At 57.8% G+C, this 18,833-nt stretch overlaps 1 protein-coding gene across 8 annotated transcripts in view; it reads left to right on the forward strand.

The window, feature by feature from the left end:
• LOC101950806 (uncharacterized) overlaps nt 1–18,833 on the forward strand; it is a 57,064-nt gene that overhangs the window by 12,948 nt on the left and 25,283 nt on the right. For 5 of the 8 annotated variants that reach the window (XM_065594231.1, XM_065594230.1, XM_065594227.1 and 2 more), the window contains exons 7-12: nt 20–73; nt 353–514; nt 2,028–2,093; nt 9,351–9,413; nt 10,778–10,870; nt 18,553–18,606. In XM_065594231.1, the coding sequence (XP_065450303.1) occupies nt 20–73; nt 353–514; nt 2,028–2,093; nt 9,351–9,413; nt 10,778–10,870; nt 18,553–18,606 (492 nt within the window). The remainder of the gene's footprint in view (nt 1–19; nt 74–352; nt 515–2,027; nt 2,094–9,350; nt 9,414–10,777; nt 10,871–18,552; nt 18,607–18,833) is intronic. The other 3 variants (XM_065594228.1, XM_065594232.1, XM_065594229.1) reach the window with 3 other exon arrangements.

Consider the following 18,833-nt stretch of genomic DNA (forward strand, 5'->3'; position numbering starts at 1 on the left):
CACTTGCTCTCTCTTGCAGGTGTGGATACCCGAGCGCAGAAGCCGTCCACCAGCACCAGCCCTGGAGCTAAACGTGAGTTATAAATCACTCAGCGGGATTAACCCTTAGTGAACCACACTGAGGGGCTGTGCAGGGGAGCAGGCTGAACCATGCACATGGACAGTGGGGTCAGCACATCCCCTTGCTCGTCGGGAAGGGAGGGTGAGTCGAAGCACAGCTTGTCCGGGAGCTCCTCCGGAGCAGGGCGGCTTTGCCCCAGCTCAGGGCTCTGGCTAAATGGCCCTAGGTAGAAGCTGAAGGAGCCTGGCACCCAAACCCCGTGTTTCAGTGGGGTGTTTTTATGTCCCTCAGGGGAACATTTTGTGGAGCGGCATCGGGAGCAGCTGATTCAACGCGCCTCTTTAGTTGACAGAATCCTGGGTGTGCTGAGGCGGAGCCATTACACGTTGGACGCGATGCCGCCGTTCGTGGGGCTGAAGAGAACAAACAAACGCCTCCCTGAAGAGCCAGAGGGTAAAATCAAATAGGGGAAAATGACTTCCCACTGCACCCCCAGGGGGCTGCACCCCAAGTCCCTCCCACCAGGGTCACTAGCTAGGGTTGCCAACTCCCCCGGACCAGACGCCATTTTGTGGCAACAGTGTCCCCATTTTCAGCAATGGCGTCCGGTCCGGGAGCATTGGCAACCCGATCACTATCTCTGCTCTAGGCTATTACCCCACTTGCTGGGACTGGACGCTGTTTTTTAAGCAGCTGGGTGGTGCCAGGGCAGGAGCTGCAAGTGGGGTATAAATCACCCAGTAGCTTTAACTCTTCAATGACCAAACTAGTGACTCTGAAAAGATCCTGAGACTCCATGAATCCCAGTGAGCACTTCTCTGCTGCTATTGGTGTTAGGTGGAAGGTGTCCAGATGCTATGGGGATGGGGGGGCAGGATGAAACTGATGACAGCATAGATCTGCAGAGCTGCCCTGTGTCAGGTTAAGCAGAAGGGGGTGGGGCAGAGAGAAAGCCACTTCCCCAGACCTGGGGGGAGGGAGGTCCATAGGGGAAACAGCCACTGTGCTGAGCCCCTGGCTGTTGGCAGAGCTGATGGCACAGCAACCGGAGATCAGGTCCGAGCTCCACCCTCAGCTCCTCCTACTCTGGTTCTGACACCCTCGGGCCGGCTTCATCTGTGGACTGGGTCCCTGCAAAGACGGCAGAGGGAGCAGTGGGCCAGAAGGAAGGGATCTGGGGGTCAAATCCAGTTTGCAGGCTATATGTTCGACACCACTCCTCTGTGCTCTTCTGATCCAGCGAGTGACGCAATCCAGAGTCCTATCCTAGTTCCCAACTGCCAAAAACTGCTGCCTTCATTTCTTCGTTTAAATTTGTGCAGTGATGGTAAATGTTTTTCATGCTCCATCCCAGAGGCAGCTGTTCCCTTGTGTGCAGCAGCAGGGTCCAGAATGATCTTCAGTGTGGGTAGATTTAAACCCGGCTTGCTGTGAACTAAGTGTTTGTGTAGGCAAGTCTCAAACTAGAGTTTGGTCAGTATTTTTCAATTTTCAACATTTTAATTTCAAAATTTACTCCCAATTTTAATGAGAGAAATTGTGGGAAATGTTTTGTTTTTTTAAGTCATGGACTAGCAAAAAATATGTCAAGAAAAAACACACCTCTTTTTTCAACTTTTCAATTTTTTTTCAACCAAGTTATTACTATTAGAATTGTGAAAGCACCTACAGGTGCCAGTCAGAGATCGGTCACTATAAGGCTGGTTGAAATGTGTCAGATTCTAAGAATTTGGAATTTTAATGAAGAAGCTGGAGGAAAATTCAGCCATTTTTGCAATTTTATTTTCCTGTTTTTGACCGGCTGAATTCAAAATAACCGAAGCAAAAATGATAAACCTGACTTGTATTGTAGATCTCACTGAGATCCAGACATCAGTCCCAGTTTGAAAAAAACACCAGGTTCCTTTGTAAAGTGCTATGAGAGCTACTGAGAAAAATTCTGTATTGCTCTTCCTCTCATCCATAGGACATTCAGGTCACATGGACTTTCCTCATGATGAAATTGACTTTGAAGAACTGATATCAGCATCAGGTGAGTGAGCACAGTTGCCCAGGCGGTTGGAACATGCCCCAGTGGAAATTCACCGCAGGATTGGACAAAAACAGCTCCAGGCCTGGGTGTCACAACACTGTTGCTTCAGGGGCTTGGGCTAATATTCTAAAGTCCTTCTGGACTTTTCCCTAAGGAAGGTGCCACATGGTGCTGGGACTGGATCCATTTTCCCCAGCCTGGATTAGACATGGGCACTGTCCTGGATTTCACTACCTCTGTGTGATCGGCGTCGGCCCACCTACCCGCTAGGGGGCGTTGGGGAGCTACGAGGTCACTGGCCGGCCTGGGTCACGCCTCCGTCAGCGGGGAATTAGCGGCGGGGCGGCCGCCAGCCAGAGTCTGTAGCGCGCCCCTCAGGCAGGGGAGCGCCGGCAAAGGTCAGTAGCGCGCCCCTCAGGCAGGGGAGCGCCGGCTAAGGTCAGTAGCGCGCCCCTCAGGCAGGGGAGCGCCGGCAAAGGTCAGTAGCGCGCCCCTCAGGCAGGGGAGCGCCGGCAAAGGTCAGTAGCGCGCCCCTCAGGCAGGGGAGCGCCGGCAAAGGTCAGTAGCGCGCCCCTCAGGCAGGGGAGCGCCGGCAAAGGTCAGTAGCGCGCCCCTCAGGCAGGGGAGCGCCGGCAAAGGTCAGTCGCGCGCCCCTCAGGCAGGGGAGCGCCGGCAAAGGTCAGTCGCGCGCCCCTCAGGCAGGGGAGCGCCGGCAAAGGTCAGTCGCGCGCCCCTCAGGCAGGGGAGCGCCGGCAAAGGTCAGTCGCGCGCCCCTCAGGCAGGGGAGCGCCGGCTAAGGTCAGTAGCGCGCCCCTCAGGCAGGGGAGCGCCGGCAAAGGTCAGTAGCGCGCCCCTCAGGCAGGGGAGCGCCGGCAAAGGTCCCGGCGTGGCTCTGCCGGGTAGGGGAACGCAGGCCCACCCTACACCACTGCGCTCCAGCCCAGGGCCCTGACAGTGGCAGAACGAGGGTCCCACCACTGGGTCAGCGGGGTCGTCCCGCTACATAGACTCACCACTGTGCAGCTCTGTCCCTGGGCTACTTCCTACCCGATTGCTCGCCCGAATCCCTCTGGTCCCGTGAGTGCGTTGGGGTAGTCCGCTGCTGGCAGCTCCGGCTCCCCCTCAGGCTCAGGCTCCTCCAGCTCCTCTGGGTACTCGGCTGCTGGCAGCTCCTGCTCCCCCTCCGGCTCCTCCAGTTCCTCTGGGTACTCGGCAGCAGGCAGTCCTGGCAGCCCCAGTCCGTCCTCCAGGTGAGGTTTCCACAGGTCCAGGGCCTCCCCTGGTGTGGCAGCAGGCTCTGAAGGGAGCAGCCCGCGGTCTGCGTCTGCCTCCCTCCCTGGTGCTGCCCTAACTGAGCTAAGGGCCCCGCCCTTTATACTTCCTGTTCCACCCCTCCCCTTCCGGGGGGTGGAGCGAGCTTGGGCTGGCCCTGCCCACTCAGGCTGAGGGAAAGGCACTTTACCCTCAGGTTCGGAGGGAAGCCACCCTGGCTCCCTACATACCCCACCCCTCAAATCCAGCTCCCGAACCTTGGAGCTGGCGTCCTCAGCCTCCCCCAGACGGGAGAAAAAGTCCGCGTTGGCGTTGTCCCGTCCCGCCCGATGGCGGATCGTGAAGGCGTAGGTTTGTAGTGTTAAGATACCACCGCTGCAGGCGGGCATTCGCGTCCTTCATCTTGTTGAGCCACTTCAGGGGTGCATGATCTGTGACCAGTGTAAAGGGGGCCCCGAGGAGGTAGTAGCGGAGAGCATCAACCGCCCACTTAACAGCTAGGGCCTCCTTCTCCAGGACGGAGTAGTTCCGCTCCCGGGGGAACAGTTTCCGGCTGATGTAAACAATAGGATGCTCCTCCCCGTCCACCTCCTGTGAGAGGACCGCCCCAAGCCCCACGCCAGAGGCATCGGTCTGGACAATGAAGTCCCGACCGAAGTCCGGGCTGAAGAGAACGGGTTCGCTAGACAGGCGGTCTTTGACAGTTTGAAAGGCTCTCTCGCAGTCGTCAGACCTGCACACTCTACGGGGGCTATCTTTGGTCAGGAGTTCTGTCAGAGGGGCCGTAATGGTTGCAAAGTGGGGTACGAACCGCCGGTAATAGCCGGCCAGGCCCAAGAATTGACGTACCTGCCTCTTCGTGGTTGGCACCTGACATTCCTGGAGGGCTTGAACCTTCCCGATGAGGGGGCGTGCCTGTCCCCGCCCCAGGGTGTACCCCAGATAAGTGGTTTCTTCGCGCCCGATTCGGCATTTCTTAGGATTGGCTGTGAGGCCGGCGGCGCGGAGGTCCCGGAGGACAGCCGCCACTTGGTTGAGATGTTCCTCCCAGTTGCTGCCATAGATGACCACATCATCCAGGTAGGCGGCGGCGTACTTGGTGTGAGGTTGCAAAATCCGATCCATCAAGTGCTGGAAGGTTGCCGGGGCCCCATGGAGGCCAAAAGGCATCCGAGTAAACTGGTACAAGCCTGACGGGGTGGCGAACGCAGTCTTCTCCTTGGATCGGGGTTCCAAGGGGATCTGCCAGTACCCCTTGGTGAGATCTAAGGTGGTGATGTAGCAGGCTTCTCCAAGCCGGTCAAGGAGCTCATCGACGCGGGGCATTGGATACGCATCAAACTTTGAAATGGCATTGACTCTCCGAAAGTCAATACAAAACCGCCGGCTGCCATCTGGCTTCGGAACCAGGACGACAGGGCTCCGCCATTCGCTCTGGGAATGCTCGATAACACCCAATCCCAACATGGCCTGGACTTCCTCCTCCACAGCCTCTCGCATTTGCCTAGGCAATGGCCGGGTCGTCTCTCGGACCACCACCCCGGGGTCGGTCTGGATTGCATGGTAGGCAAGCGTAGTCTGTTCGGGCTTCATGGTGAAGGTCCTGGGGAATGCCTTCACTAGGCAGAGGGCCTGTTCCCGCTGCTCAGCCGTGAGCGTCTCGGCTAGCTGGGGTTCCCCATTATCAGACTCTTCGGGGGGTTGTGGCCCAAGGTCTGGTTCAGGTGGGTATGGGGCAATTAGTAGTCCTTCCCGTTCCCGCCAGGGTTTTAAAAGATTCACGTGATAGATCTGCTTTCCCTTCCGGTGATCAGGCTGCCGGATTTCATAATTGACAGGCCCCACTTGGCGAAGGACTTCATACGGGCCCTGCCAGCGGGCAAAAAGCTTTCATTCCTCCGAGGGGAGCAGGAGGAGAACTCGGTCTCCGGGGGCAAATAATTGGACCTGGGTGCCCCGATTATATTGCTGCTCCTGGCCCCTTTGGGCCGTGTTTAAGTTTTCCCTCACGAGTTCACCCGCCCGGGCCAACCGTTCCTGCAGCTGCAAGACGTATTGTAAAAGGCCCTGCGTTGAGGATGGTGTATGTTCCCAAGTTTCTCTCAGGAGATCCATCACTCCGCGGGGCCGTCGCCCATAGAGGAGCTCAAAGGGAGAGAACTTCGTGGAAGCCTGTGGAACTTCCCGAACCGCCAGTAGTAAAGGGGGAAGTAGTTGATCCCACTGACGGAGGTCCTGGGTGGGGAAGCGTCGCAACATTCCTTTCAGGGTTCGATTAAAACGTTCGACTAACCCATCCGTCTGGGGATGGTAAACTGAGGCCTGCAGCTTCTTAATCCCCAGCAGGGCACATACCTGATGGAACAACTTAGATGTGAAGTTGGTCCCTTGGTCAGTAAGTAACTCTCGAGGGAGGCCTACCCTGGCGAAGATCTTCACGAGCTCTGCCGCAATAGTGCGGGCAGTGATACTCCTTAAGGGGACAGCCTCAGGGAAGCGGGTGGCGTAGTCCATCAAGACAAGGATGTATTGGTAGCCCGCCTGACTTTTCAGGAAGGGTCCGACCAGGTCCATCGCTACTCGTTCAAATGGAACGCCCACGGTTGGTAATGGAACTAGGGGGGCCTTCCGGATCCCGGCCGGGGCGGCGCATTGGCAGTCCGGGCATGACCCACAGTAATCCTTCACTTCGCGGTGGATGCCGGGCCAGAAGAACTTGGCCAGGACCCTAGCTGCGGTTTTCTCCGGTCCTAAATGGCCTGCGGCTGGGATGTCATGGGCTAGCTTTAGGACCGCCCGTCGATGAATGCGGGGAACCACGAGTTGGGTCCGGACCTCTTGAGTTTGAGGGTCCCGCTCCACACAGTAGAGACGATCCTGGTCAAGCTCAAATCTAGGCCATTGGGTAGCCCGCTGGGCCTCCACGACCTTCCCCTCTACCCGTGCCAGCTGTTCATAGGCAAACCGGAGCGTAGGGTCCTCCCTTTGGTCTCGGCTAAAGTCCCGAATGTCCACCGGGGGGCCCCCTGTCTCCTGGCCGTCCTGCCTGGGTGAAAGGGATGGGTCCCCATCGGGGTCGGGGCTCCGCCTGGGGCCTGGGTCCGTCTCAGAGGAGGCTGCCTCGAATGCCTCTTCCGGAGATAGGGAGCGGAGCAGCTCGACGAATTCTGGCCAGTCCCGGCCCAGGATGATTGGGTAGGCAAGGGACGGGGCCACCGCCACATTCATTACCTGAGTCGCCCCGTCTACCGTGAGAGGGACCTGCACGGTGGGGTACGGTTTCACATCCCCATGTATGCACTGTATCCGTACCTCCCCGATGATCTGCTCGGTGTCCGGGAGGAGGGACTGGCAGACAAGAGTCTGCCCACAGCCCGAATCAATTAGACCCACCACAGGTGTCCCGGCGATGCTCATGGGGGCTGTCAATTTGGCCGCGGATGGTGTGCGGGCCCGGCTCTCCCCGGTGTACACCTGGCCAAAATCGCATTCCATCGCCGTACAGTCTCGTTGCAGGTGGCCGTACTCACCACACCGAAAGCAAGGTCCTACCTCTGTGCGCCCCGGCCGTGCCGGGTGGCCGCGGGGTTGGCCGGGGCCCGATGGACGGGCCAAACGTCCAGACGGTGCGGGTTGTGGGGCCTCGGGCCGTCGGGGAAAAGTAGTGCCGCCGCCGTTTGGTCGTCGGGCTCGAGCGGGCACATTGACTTTGGGGGTGGACCCCCTTTCCGGCTTCTGAGCGCCGGGTCCAGAGCTTGGGGGTCGGGCTGTCGGTCCTATTGGGGCCTCGGCCTCTAGAAAGTTCTCCATAAGTGTGACTGCTGCACTTAGAGTTTGAGGTCGGTGCCGCAACACCCACGCCCTCCCTGGAGTCGGAAGGATGTGCACGAATTGCTCGAGGATGATCTGTTCTGTCACCTCAGCCACAGTTCGATGCTCGGGTTGTAGCCATCGGCACGCTGCATCCTTTAATTCCTGTGCCACGGCTCGGGGCCGGGCCCCTGGGGGGTACAGCTTTCCCCGAAACCGTCGCCGAAAAGTCTCCGGGGTGATGTCGAAGGCATCCAGGATAGCCGCTTTTACTCTGGCGTAAACACGGGCTTCATCGTCTGGTAGCCCCCGGTAAGCCTTCTGGGCCGGCCCCGTTAGATAGGGGGCAAGCAGGGTTGCCCATTGGTCCGGCGCCCAACCAGCTACTGCAGCAACCCGCTCGAAGGTCACCAGATAAGCCTCTGGGTCATCCTCAGGCCCCATCTTGGCCAGACGGATTGGTGGAGCAGGAGGGTTGGGGGTGGTCACCCCGCCCGGCTGGGCTCCACCGGGGCTCGGCCACAGGGTGGCAAGTTGCTGGAAACATTGAGTCTGTTGTTCGCGGTGCTGGGCCCCCAAGGTTTGAAGCAACTGCTGCTGGTGGGTACCCAGCTGCTGTATGAGTTGTTACTGCTGCTGCTGCTGAGTCTCGGCCAGCACCTTGATAAGCCTTTCCATCTCCATCTTCTGTTTAGGGGCTGTCGCTGCCTCCTTGCTCTAATCCCTTCCGGCAGGGATAGGGGGCGCTGCCCACATTCTCCACCACTTGTGATCGGCGTCGGCCCACCTACCCGCTAGGGGGCGGTGGGGAGCTACGAGGTCACTGGCCGGCCTGGGTCACGCCTCCGTCAGCGGGGAATTAGCGGCGGGGCGGCCGCCAGCCAGAGTCTGTAGCGCCCCTCAGGCAGGGGAGCGCCGGCAAAGGCCAGTAGCGCGCCCCTCAGGCAGGGGAGCGCCGGCAAAGGCCAGTAGCGCGCCCCTCAGGCAGGGGAGCGCCGGCAAAGGTCAGTAGCGCGCCCCTCAGGCAGGGGAGCGCCGGCAAAGGCCAGTAGCGCGCCCCTCAGGCAGGGGAGCGCCGGCAAAGGCCAGTAGCGCGCCCCTCAGGCAGGGGAGCGCCGGCAAAGGCCAGTAGCGCGCCCCTCAGGCAGGGGAGCGCCGGCAAAGGCCAGTAGCGCGCCCCTCAGGCAGGGGAGCGCCGGCAAAGGTCAGTAGCGCCCCTCAGGCAGGGGAGCGCCAGCAAAGGTCCCGGCGTGGCTCTGCCGGGTAGGGGAACGCAGGCCCACCCTACACCACTGCGCTCCAGCCCAGGGCCCTGACAGTGGCAGAACGAGGGTCCCACCACTGGGTCAGCGGGGTCGTCCCGCTACATAGACTCACCACTGTGCAGCTCTGTCCCTGGGCTACTTCCTACCCGATTGCTCGCCCGAATCCCTCTGGTCCCGGGAGTGCGTCGGGGTAGTCCGCTGCTGGCAGCTCCGGCTCCCCCTCAGGCTCAGGCTCCTCCAGCTCCTCTGGGTACTCGGCTGCTGGCAGCTCCCGCTCCCCCTCCGGCTCCTCCAGTTCCTCTGGGTACTCGGCAGCGGGCAGTCCTGGCAGCCCCAGTCCGTCCTCCAGGTGAGGTTTCCACGGGTCCAGGGCCTCCCCTGGTGTGGCAGCAGGCTCTGAAGGGAGCAGCCCGCGGTCTGTGTCTGCCTCCCTCCCTGGTGCTGCCCTAACTGAGCTAAGGGCCCCGCCCTTTATACTTCCTGTTCCACCCCTCCCCTTCCGGGGGGTGGAGCGAGCTTGGGCTGGCCCCGCCCACTCAGGCTGAGGGAAAGGCACTTTACCCTCAGGTTCGGAGGGCAGCCACCCTGGCTCCCTACACTCTGACTTTTTAAAATACCAGTTTTCAAGCTATTCACCTCCTCCTGTATGAGCGCAGAGCTAAGGTGATTTGGGGATATCTTCAGAGACCCCACTAAGGTCAGCAGAGTTAGGACCAGGTTCTGATCTCAGTGACCCTGCGGTTAGTCCATTTGGAGTCACTCCAGAATTGTATCATTGTATCTGAGATCAGAATCTAGCCCTGACTCCATTGTCATCCGTGGGGTCACTCTGGATTTACACCAGGGTCACTGAGATCAGAATCTGGCTCAGAGTGTTTGGAATTTTGTCAGTTTCCATTTTTCTTTTCAGGATTCACCAGTGAAGAGACTGAATCCCACTCTAGTTCTGATGCAGAGATAAAGGCGGCAAGAGGTGGGTAGAGCAGAATATAGCTCTGCTCCTCTTTATCTAACATACACACTGGCCCATTGCAGCCAAAGGTGCTTCTGTCTTCACAGGCCCCTCTTTGCTCTTTCTTCCTGACAATCACAATGCTATACAAGCGGGTAGCCTCAAACTCTCGTTGATTCATGATGTGCTTTCACTTCCTGTCCCAAGCTCCCTAATATTCTATGATTCTATGTTTGACGCCACTGCTCTGTGCCCTTCTTATCCAGCGAGTGACGCAATCCAGAGTCCTGCCCTAGTTCCCAACTGCCAAAAACTGCTGCCTTCATTTCTTGCTTTAAATTTGTGCAGGGATGGTAAATGTTTTTCATGCTCCACCCCAGAGGCAGCTGCATTTCAGTGCAGGGCAGGTGATCCTCATCCGTACAGCTTGGAAAGTGCTTGGGGATTGCTCTGGGTGAAAGGCACCAGAGGGATGTTTTGTTATGAAGACCTAGGTTGTGTCCTGTCCCAGTTGTGTGTGTGTTTGGGGGGAAGGGGAGAAATGGATGGGGGGCCAGTCAGACAAAGGAGCCTTGTCCCTTGTGTCCCCTGTGCGAGGACTGAGGATGGGTACAGCCCCAGCACTGAAGCAGGGAGCAGAGGGGCAGCTCTCTGTGTGACCCCGGGGGACAATTCACCCTATCCGGGCTTTTAAGGGTTGGGGAGGAGGTGGAGCCAGGACCTGCGCGCTGCACACTGGCCTGTGAAGCACTATAATCAGGAATTACCATTTATTTTTAAAAAGTCTCTTTCCTCAGAGCAGAGATTTGCAAACTGTGGAGCAGCCCCCCCGAGAGAGGGCATGGAGAAATGTTTGGCGGGGGGCAAACGGTGATGCTGTGCAGCTCATGCCAGCCCTGCATGTCAGGGCCCGGGCCAGCCCAGCAGCAACACCTCCACCCCCTGACTCACCTCAGCGGGCCATACAGTTTGTGGGTCAATGTCAACGTCCACCGCGACTGTTCCCATTTCTGCGCCTGGCAGCCTCTGCGCCCAGCGCTGGCCACCCTGGAAACCCGAGGGAGGAGGGGCCGAGGGACAGGTATTGGCCCAGCCCTAGCAGCTGCAGCAGCCACCACCTCTACTGGGGAGCCCACCAGGGACTCTGCAAGTGGAAAGCTGCACACGGGACTAGTGACTGTCCTGCCAACAGAGCCCCTTGCTGACCCCGGTCCTTCACCACAGCTCCAGGGCACAGAGCCCTGTCCTCTGCTGGAAAGAGCCTGCACAGGACAAGCGAACAGGACTGTGCGCAAGGGCCGGGTGAGCAGAGAACTGTTCAGTAGCTGTGTCCTCCCCCCTGACCCTGGCCTTTCAGCTCAGCTGTTTGTTTTCCATGCGCACAGGGGCAGGTCGGGGGACAGGCAGGGAGCTGAGTGTAGACAGCCAAGACGACCCTACCACGTCAGGGTGCAGAAGGTTTCCTCCACTGCCACACGGTGAGTACCTGCCCCCAGCAAGTACCAGGCACCCCTTGTGGATACAGGGCACCCCTCTACCCTGCCCCCATAGAAAAAGTGGGGTGGGGGGAAGGGGCCTTGCAAGCAACATGAATCTCCAGAGGGACTCAGCAAAAAAAAAAAAAAAAAGTGAGTTGGGGGGTTTCTGTAAAAATTTTTTGCAATTTTATTCTGCATTTTTTTGCCTGGCTGAATTCACCTGACAGCCTGGATGCTTCGTACTTGATGCCTTTGGAAAGATGTTGCTCAAACGAGGTACAGGAAGTGCTTTTAAATAGTAGAAAGCCTTCCACTAGGAGAACTTACCTGGCAAAATGGAAAATATTCTCCATCTGGTTCCTGAAACAACAAGGTTGGCTGTTAGTTCCATCAGGGTTCATCTAGCAGCTATCTTGGCTTTCCACCCTGCTGTGGGTACAACCCTCCTACGTTTTCCATCTCAATGTCTATCAGGTTTTGAACAGGTCTGGGCAGGTCATACCCACAGGTAAAGGACACAATTCTCCCATGGGGCTTGAAGATAGTACTAGCAAATGTGATGGATCCCTCTCTGAGCCACTGCTGTCCTGTTTGCTGCTAAACCTTTGAATGAAAGTGGCCTGTTTGATAGTGATTGTTTCAGCCAGGAGAGTTGGGGAATTATGGGCTCTGATATCTGAACCTCCCTACATGGTTTTCTATACAGACAAAGTTTACCTTCACCCTCACCCAAAGTTCCTTACTAAGGTAGTTTCCAATTTTCGTATTAATCAAGCAGTTTACTTACCTACTTTCTTTCTAAAGCCTCATAAACATAAAGATGAGGAATATTTGGATATTGGAAGAGCTTTGGGGTTTTACCTTGACCTAACTAAGGCATTTAGATCAACCTTGCAACTGCTCATTGCGGTTGAAGGCACAATGAAGGGCAGTCCAATGTCTTCCCAATGAATCTCTTCTTTGATTTCAGCTAGCATTTTTTCATGCTACCACTTTGCTAATGTGACTCCCCTGAGTAGGGTGTTAGCTCAAGCAACCAGGTCTCATGCAGCTTCTGCAGCCTTTCACTCATGTGCCTATCTTGGACATCTGTAAGGTGGCTGCTTGGTTATAAGTCCATACGTTCGTTTTTCACAATGACATCTCTCAGCAGTCCAGGGACGATGCCAAGTTTGGTCGTGTGATTCTCCAATCCCTGTTCAAGTAGACTCCGAGCTCGCATCAGTTTGAACTGCTTGCGAGTGACCTACAGAGGAATGGACATGTGCTGTCACTCGAGGAAGAAGAAATGGTTACTAACCGACTCGTACCTGTTGATCTTTGAGATGTGTTGCCCGTGGCCGTTCCACGACCTGCCCTCCTTCCCCTCTCTTCAGGGATCTACCCAGAAAGAAGTAACTGAGGGAGGTTGGGGGCAACTCCACCCTTTGTACTTGCACATAGTGGTGTGAGACTACAGAGGGTGCTCATGCTATCCTGATGAGTACCCCCGAGGGAAGAATTTTTGACAGCTGTGTGCTGGATGCACATAAACCTGCAGTGGAAGGACTTGGGCAACATATGTCCAAGAACAACAGTTACAACAAGGTTAGTAACTGTATCTTCCCTCTTTCTGCCTGTCTGCCTTCATTCCCCTTATTCTGTCTTTCCCTTTGCTGTGTTCTCTCCCCCCTTACCCATCTTTTCTGTCCCTCTCAGATATTCACAGAGCAAAAGTCACCTAGTACCTCGGCACTATTTCAGGTTCTCCCTCCCCATCCCCAGTGATCACTGCCTCATTCCCAGCCCTTTGTTCCCATCCATCTCAACCTCTTTCTCTCCTAACCTAGGCCTCTCCTTCCTTTGTCTCCACTGCCCCCTCTATTCACACCCATCCACCCTACCATATACCTGCCCACCACTTCCTCGATCCCCCCACATTCCTTCTGCCCTTCCTCAGCCAAATGCCACTGTGACGAACTGGGACTGTTCTTACTGTGGTGTGTGAATGCTGACAGGGGAGTGTGGCTAGGATAGTCTGCATTGGGGGATGGGAATCTGCCCGAAGGCGAATACCTGAGCGTGTAACATGAGAACCCAGGAAGGGGTTGGAGGCCAGGTGACACCTTGGCCCGGGAAACTGAACAAAGGCTGTGGGAGGGAGCGCTGAAGGGGAGTGTTGGAAGCGGGCTGGAGAGATGGCTGGGAGGCAGAGATGGCTCTGACCCCCCAAAGGGGGGGGGGGGGCTGGGATGCCCTGGGACCCCAAGCTGGACCTAACTGAGGGGGGCCCTGTTGTCTGTGCCTGCAAGACCTGTTTTGGACTGTATTCCTGTCATCCAAATAAACCTTCTGCTTTACTGGCTGGCTGAGAGTCATGGTGAATCGCAGGAAGCCGGGGGGGCAGGGCCCTGAGTTCCCCAATACTCCGTGACAACTGGTGGCAGCGGCGGGATCTACTGCACCCCGTGGACGGCGCTTCCTGCAGTAAGTGACTGGGGAGCAGTAAAACGAAGGGGGATTGACGGGGACCAGGCGTGCTGAAGAGTGAGAGAGAGACGGTTATTACCCCTGGGAGTGTGTGACCAGCGAGACGGACTTTTGCTGTAACAGGGTCCCCCGGGGGGATCGCAGCGAGTGGTCCCAGGGGCGGAGGAGTCTGCAGCTCGACCCTGGCAGAGAGGTGGTGACCTCGAGAAGGGCTGGCACACTAGGGGTCCCCCTGGGAACTGTGGGGAGCTGTGAGCACACAGGCCAGTGAGTGGCCAGCAGGAAGATGTATGCCAAGCGGCTTAAGAGCGACCTGGTGGAGCTGTGCAAGCAGAGGGGGCTGCGCATTGGGAGGCTCACCGAAGAACAGCTCATTGCCCGGCTGGAGGCAGAAGATCGCGCGAATGAACTGATCCCTGTGTCTCAGGGAAGCAGCCTGGCAAATGCAGCGCAGGCACCAGTGTCTGTCCCAGCTGGGAGTGGTCAGCCGGCTGCTGAGGGCTTCCCGAGACCGCTCCTTCCTATGCCTAGGGGAAGGGTGGGGAGGAGCCCAGCAAATACCGAGGGCGCCGTGACCCCCCCAGCCAGCAGGGGATCCTCCCAGCGAGGCTCGCCGGCCAGCAGAGGATCCTCCCGGCGACGTTCGGCATCGGTGGAGCGGAATTGGCTGGAATGGGAGAAAGAGCTAAAACTGAGAGAGCTGGGGGATCGTGAACAAGAGAGAGAGCGTCAGCATGAACGGGAGGCGAAAGAGAGACAGAGACAGCATGAAGAGAGACAGAGACAGCATGAAGAGAGACAGCGTCAGCATGAACTGGAACTGGCAAGATTGAAGGGCAGCGAACCCCCGGCTGCAGTGAGTGAGGGGGGACCCAGGACTGCACGGAGCTTTGATAAGTGCATCCTGGCCCCACACAAGGAGGGGGAGGACATGGATGACTTCCTGGAGGCCTTTGAGACGGCCTGCGAGCTGCACCGGGTTGATCCCGCGGACAGACTCCGGGTCCTTACCCCCTTACTGGACCCCAAAGCCGTGGCATTGTACCGCCAACTGGAAGAGGCAGAGAAAGGGGACTACGAACTATTCAAAAAGGCCCTGCTACGAGAGTTTGGGCTGACTCCTGAGATGTACCGGGAAAGGTTCCGGAGTCAGGATAAAACCCCTGAGATCTCATATCTGCAACTAGCCGTCCGCATGGAAAGATACGCCAGCAAGTGGGCTGATGGGGCCCAGACGAAGGAGGACCTGATTAAACTGCTGGTACTGGAGCAACTGTATGAGCGGTGCCCATCCGACCTGAGGCTGTGGTTGGTGGACAGAAAGCCAGAGAACCCGTGACACGCAGGGCGGCTGGCCGATGAGTTTGTAAAGAGCCGGTCAGGGGGTGGCAGGGAGGAGCCCCAAAGGAACAGGCCCGCCGCGATGCAGAGAGAGAGTCACCCTGGGACCTCCCAAAGGGGGAATATGGGGAATCCCCTCCCACGGGGAATGTCCAGCGTCAGGGACAACCGACCGGCTCGAGGGGACCCACGGGACAAGAGCTGCTATTACTGCGGCCGAAGAGGCCACGTTCGGGCCCAGTGCCCCAAGCTCAAGGACAGACTGAGCAGACCGAACCCGCACCGGGTTAACTTGGTAGAGGCCCAGACGGACGAGGGGCAGGCTTCTCACACAAGAGGGGCTGGCAGCTTATCAACTGCTCAAGAGAGAGAAGGGCCCCAGGCCAGCTTCTCTGGGGGGCCAGATGCTCCGGATTCAAAGTTCTCCGTTTACAGGGTTGGCGCGGGGCTGTCCCTGCGGAGCGAGTGCCTTGTTCCCCTGGAGGTGGATGGGAAGAAAGTTTATGGATACTGGGACACGGGCGCAGAGGTGACACTGGCCCGGCCCGAGGTGGTGGCCCCAGATCGGGTGGTGCCCAACACCTTCCTGACCCTGACCGGGGTGGGTGGGACCCCATTCAAGGTTCCCGTAGCGAGGGTACACCTGAAATGGGGGGCCAAGGAGGGCCCCAAGGACGTGGGAGTGCACCACCATTTGCCCACTGAGGTGTTGATGGGGGGGGACCTAGAGGACTGGCCAAGCAGCCCCCAGACCGCCTTAGTTGTGACCCGCAGTCAGAGCCGGCGAGGGGCACTGCGCCCTGGCCTTGGGGGGGGTGCCTTGCCTGAGGCGCAGGACCCTAACCTGGTGGGGAGGGAACGCCCAGGGACACGGCTCAGGGAGGCTGCAGCTTCAGACCCAGGGGGCGAGAAAGAGCAGGTGGCCATCCCTGTCCCAGCTGCTGAGTTCCAGGCCGAGTTGCAGAGAGACCCCTCCTTGCGGAAGATAAGGGACCTGGCCGACCTCAATGCGGTACAGACCATGGGACGAGGTGGCCGGAAAAGGTTCCTGTGGGAGAAGGGGTTCCTGTACCGAGAATGGGCTCCCCCAGGGAAAATGGAGTCAGGGGGGATCAGGAGGCAGCTGGTGGTAACCCAGAAGTATCGCCGCCAGCTGCTGTGCCGGGCCCATGACATTCCTCTCTCAGGGCACCAGGGAACCTGGCGTACCCAGCAGAGGCTGCTACGGAGCTTTTACTGGCCTGGGGTCTTTGTTACTGTCCGACAGTACTGCGGATCCTGTGACCCCTGTCAGAGGGGGAGGAAGGCCTGGGACAAGGGGAAAACAGCTTTAGGACCCTTGCCCAGCATAAAGGATCCTTTCCGGAGGGTGGCCAAGGTTAAAAGGGCGGCTCTAAACCAAGAGAGCCCAAAGCACAGACCTCCAGACTGGAGCGCTGGGAGAAGACCACAGCCCAGTTGGAACCCCAGAGGTATGGGGGGGGGAAAAGGGCACAGGCCGCATAAACCTTCCCACATGCGAACTGCGAGTGCCATCAAGCACCCCCGACCTAAGGGGGGGCGTGAAACTGGAGGGGCCTGGTGTAATTCTCACCAAGGAATGGGAGGGATGCGGGGGCATCCATGGGAACGGGGGTAGGTTCGAACTTCCCCGGGTCACTGGCTAAAGTGACCCTGCTCAGTTCGGTCTCGAAGGGGGGAGATGTGACGAACTGGGACTGTTCTTACTGTGGTGTGTGAATGCTGACAGGGGAGTGTGGCTGGGATAGTCTGCATTGGGGGATGGGAGTCTGCCCGAAGGCGAATACCTGAGCGTGTAACATGAGAACCCAGGAAGGGGTTGGAGGCCAGGTGACACCTTGGCCCGGGAAACTGAACAAAGGCTGTGGGAGGGAGCGCTGAAGGGGAGTGTTGGAAGCGGGCTGGAGAGATGGCTGGGAGGCAGAGATGGCTCTGACTCCCCAAAAGGGGGTGGGGGGCTGGGATGCCCTGAGACCCCAAGCTGGACCTAACTGAGGGGGGCCCTGTTGTCTGTGCCTGCAAGACCTGTTTTGGACTGTATTCCTGTCATCCAAATAAACCTTCTGCTTTACTGGCTGGCTGAGAGTCATGGTGAATCGCAGGAAGCCGGGGGTGCAGAGCCCTGAGTTCCCCAATACTCCGTGACAGCCACACACACCTCACTCCCAACACAGACAGTGTGCCCAGCATGTCCCTCTGTGCGCTGAGGGGCTGGGGAAGTGATGGTAACTCCTCAAGGCACGATCCATCTTGGAGCTCCCCCTTGGGCCAGGGCAGTTTTACCCCAAGCCCTGATCAGGGCTGTGGCCAAACAGCACCAAAAACGACCAAAAAACGGTGAGGGTGGGGAAGGACCGGGAACCAGAGGAGTCATATTTGGACTGAGAGATGGTTTGGGGCACACAGAGCAACAAGTAGCCACCGGAGACTTCCCTCACTCCTCAAAGTACCCTTTAAATGTGGGCATGTCTGCCTGATTTGTGTGTGGGGGGGGGCGGGCGGGAGGGTCTGGGTCTCCTTCCTGCTTTGTGCCCACCCACGAGGAGGAGGCAGCACTACAGTTCCTCAGTTGACAGAATCCTGGGGGTGCTTCTTGGCGGTATAATGCCCCCTCTTCCACCACCAAGCTTTCGACAAGGGCGGGCAGAAATACAGGCACAAGATCTGAAGAGGAGGCGTGACATGTCAGACGAGAGCCTGCTGTTCCTGGCGCTGAAGGCAACAAGCAAAAGCCTCACTGAAGAGCCAGAGGGTAAAATCAAATAGGGGAAAATGACTTCCCACTTCACCCCCAGGGGGCTGCACCCCAAGTCCCTCCCACCAGGGTCACTAGCTAGGATTACCAACTCCCCCGGACCAGACGCCATTTTCTGGCAACAGTGTCGCCATTTTCAGCAATGGCGTCCGGTCCGGGAGCATTGGCAGTCGATTCATGATTCACTTTCACTTCCTGTCCCAAATTCTTTTTTATGCAGTATCACCTCTTCCCCCAAGTCCTGCCCCGGCTTGCTCCTGTCTGCCCGCTTCCTTCTCTCCCCTGTTGCTCATACTTAAGGCAGGAAAAAACTGAGAAGGTATATTCTGTGTGAGGGGGTTGTGCAGGGGTATTCTGCATGTGTGTGTGTGTGTGTGTGTGTGTGTCGGTGGGTTGTGCAGGGGGGTAGTGTAGGAAGGGATGGATAGGGGGTGAGTGCTAGACAGCCGCGTAGCCTGATTCTAACCCCTCCAGAATTTGGGAGGCAGGATGGAGTTTGGCCCAGTCCAAAACCTCAGATCGAATCTTTTCTTACCAAAGAGGGTGAGGGTGTGAATTAAATCAGGCAGTGGTGGGTGGTGTCTAGAGTGCGTGGTGGGATTGCATGTACACCCCCCCCCCCCCCCGCCACTGCTCTCCACCCTTGAGCTCCTACCATCTTTGCTGGATGAGCAACATTTCTCCCTCATCCCTGCTTGTTTCTCTACCAAGGTCTGGATTCCTCCTGGTGAAGAAGCAGATAAGGGGAGAGAAGGGACTCTGGGTCCCAGAGAGAGGGGCAGGGCCCGCCCAGGGGTGGGGAATCACAGAAGTGTAGGACTGGAAGGGACCTCCATATATCATCTAGTGCAGTCCCCTGTACTCAAGGCAGGACTGGACCATCCCTGACAGGTGTTTGTCTAACCCAAATGTGGGAGCTGGATTGAGGGGCTCCCATGGGCTAGGAGAGGAGGCCAGCAAGATCCCAGGGTGTGGGGTGGCCCCAGACAGGAGGAAGATCATCCCCCAATTTGACCCCTTGGCTTTGAGATCTCTTGTGTTCCAGTGAGTCAGCCCTTGTGCTCTCTCTCTCTCTCCCACTTGCTCTCTATTGCAGGTGTGAGTACCCGAGCGCAGAAGCCGTCCACCAGCACCAGCCCTGGAGCTACACGTGAGTTATAAATCACCCAGTGGGATTAACCCTTAGTGAACCACACTGAGGGGCTGTGCAGGGGAGCAGGCTGAACCATGCACATGGACAGTGGGGTCAGCACATCCCCTTGCTCGTCGGGAAGGGAGGGTGAGTCGAAGCACAGCTTGTCCGGGAGCTCCTCCGGAGCAGGGCGGCTTTGCCCCAGCTCAGGGCTCTGGCTAAACAGCCCTAGGTAGAAGCTGAAG

The sequence above is a fragment of the Chrysemys picta genome, chromosome 4 (assembly GCF_011386835.1).
Source record: "Chrysemys picta bellii isolate R12L10 chromosome 4, ASM1138683v2, whole genome shotgun sequence".
Taxonomy (NCBI): domain Eukaryota; kingdom Metazoa; phylum Chordata; order Testudines; family Emydidae; genus Chrysemys; species Chrysemys picta.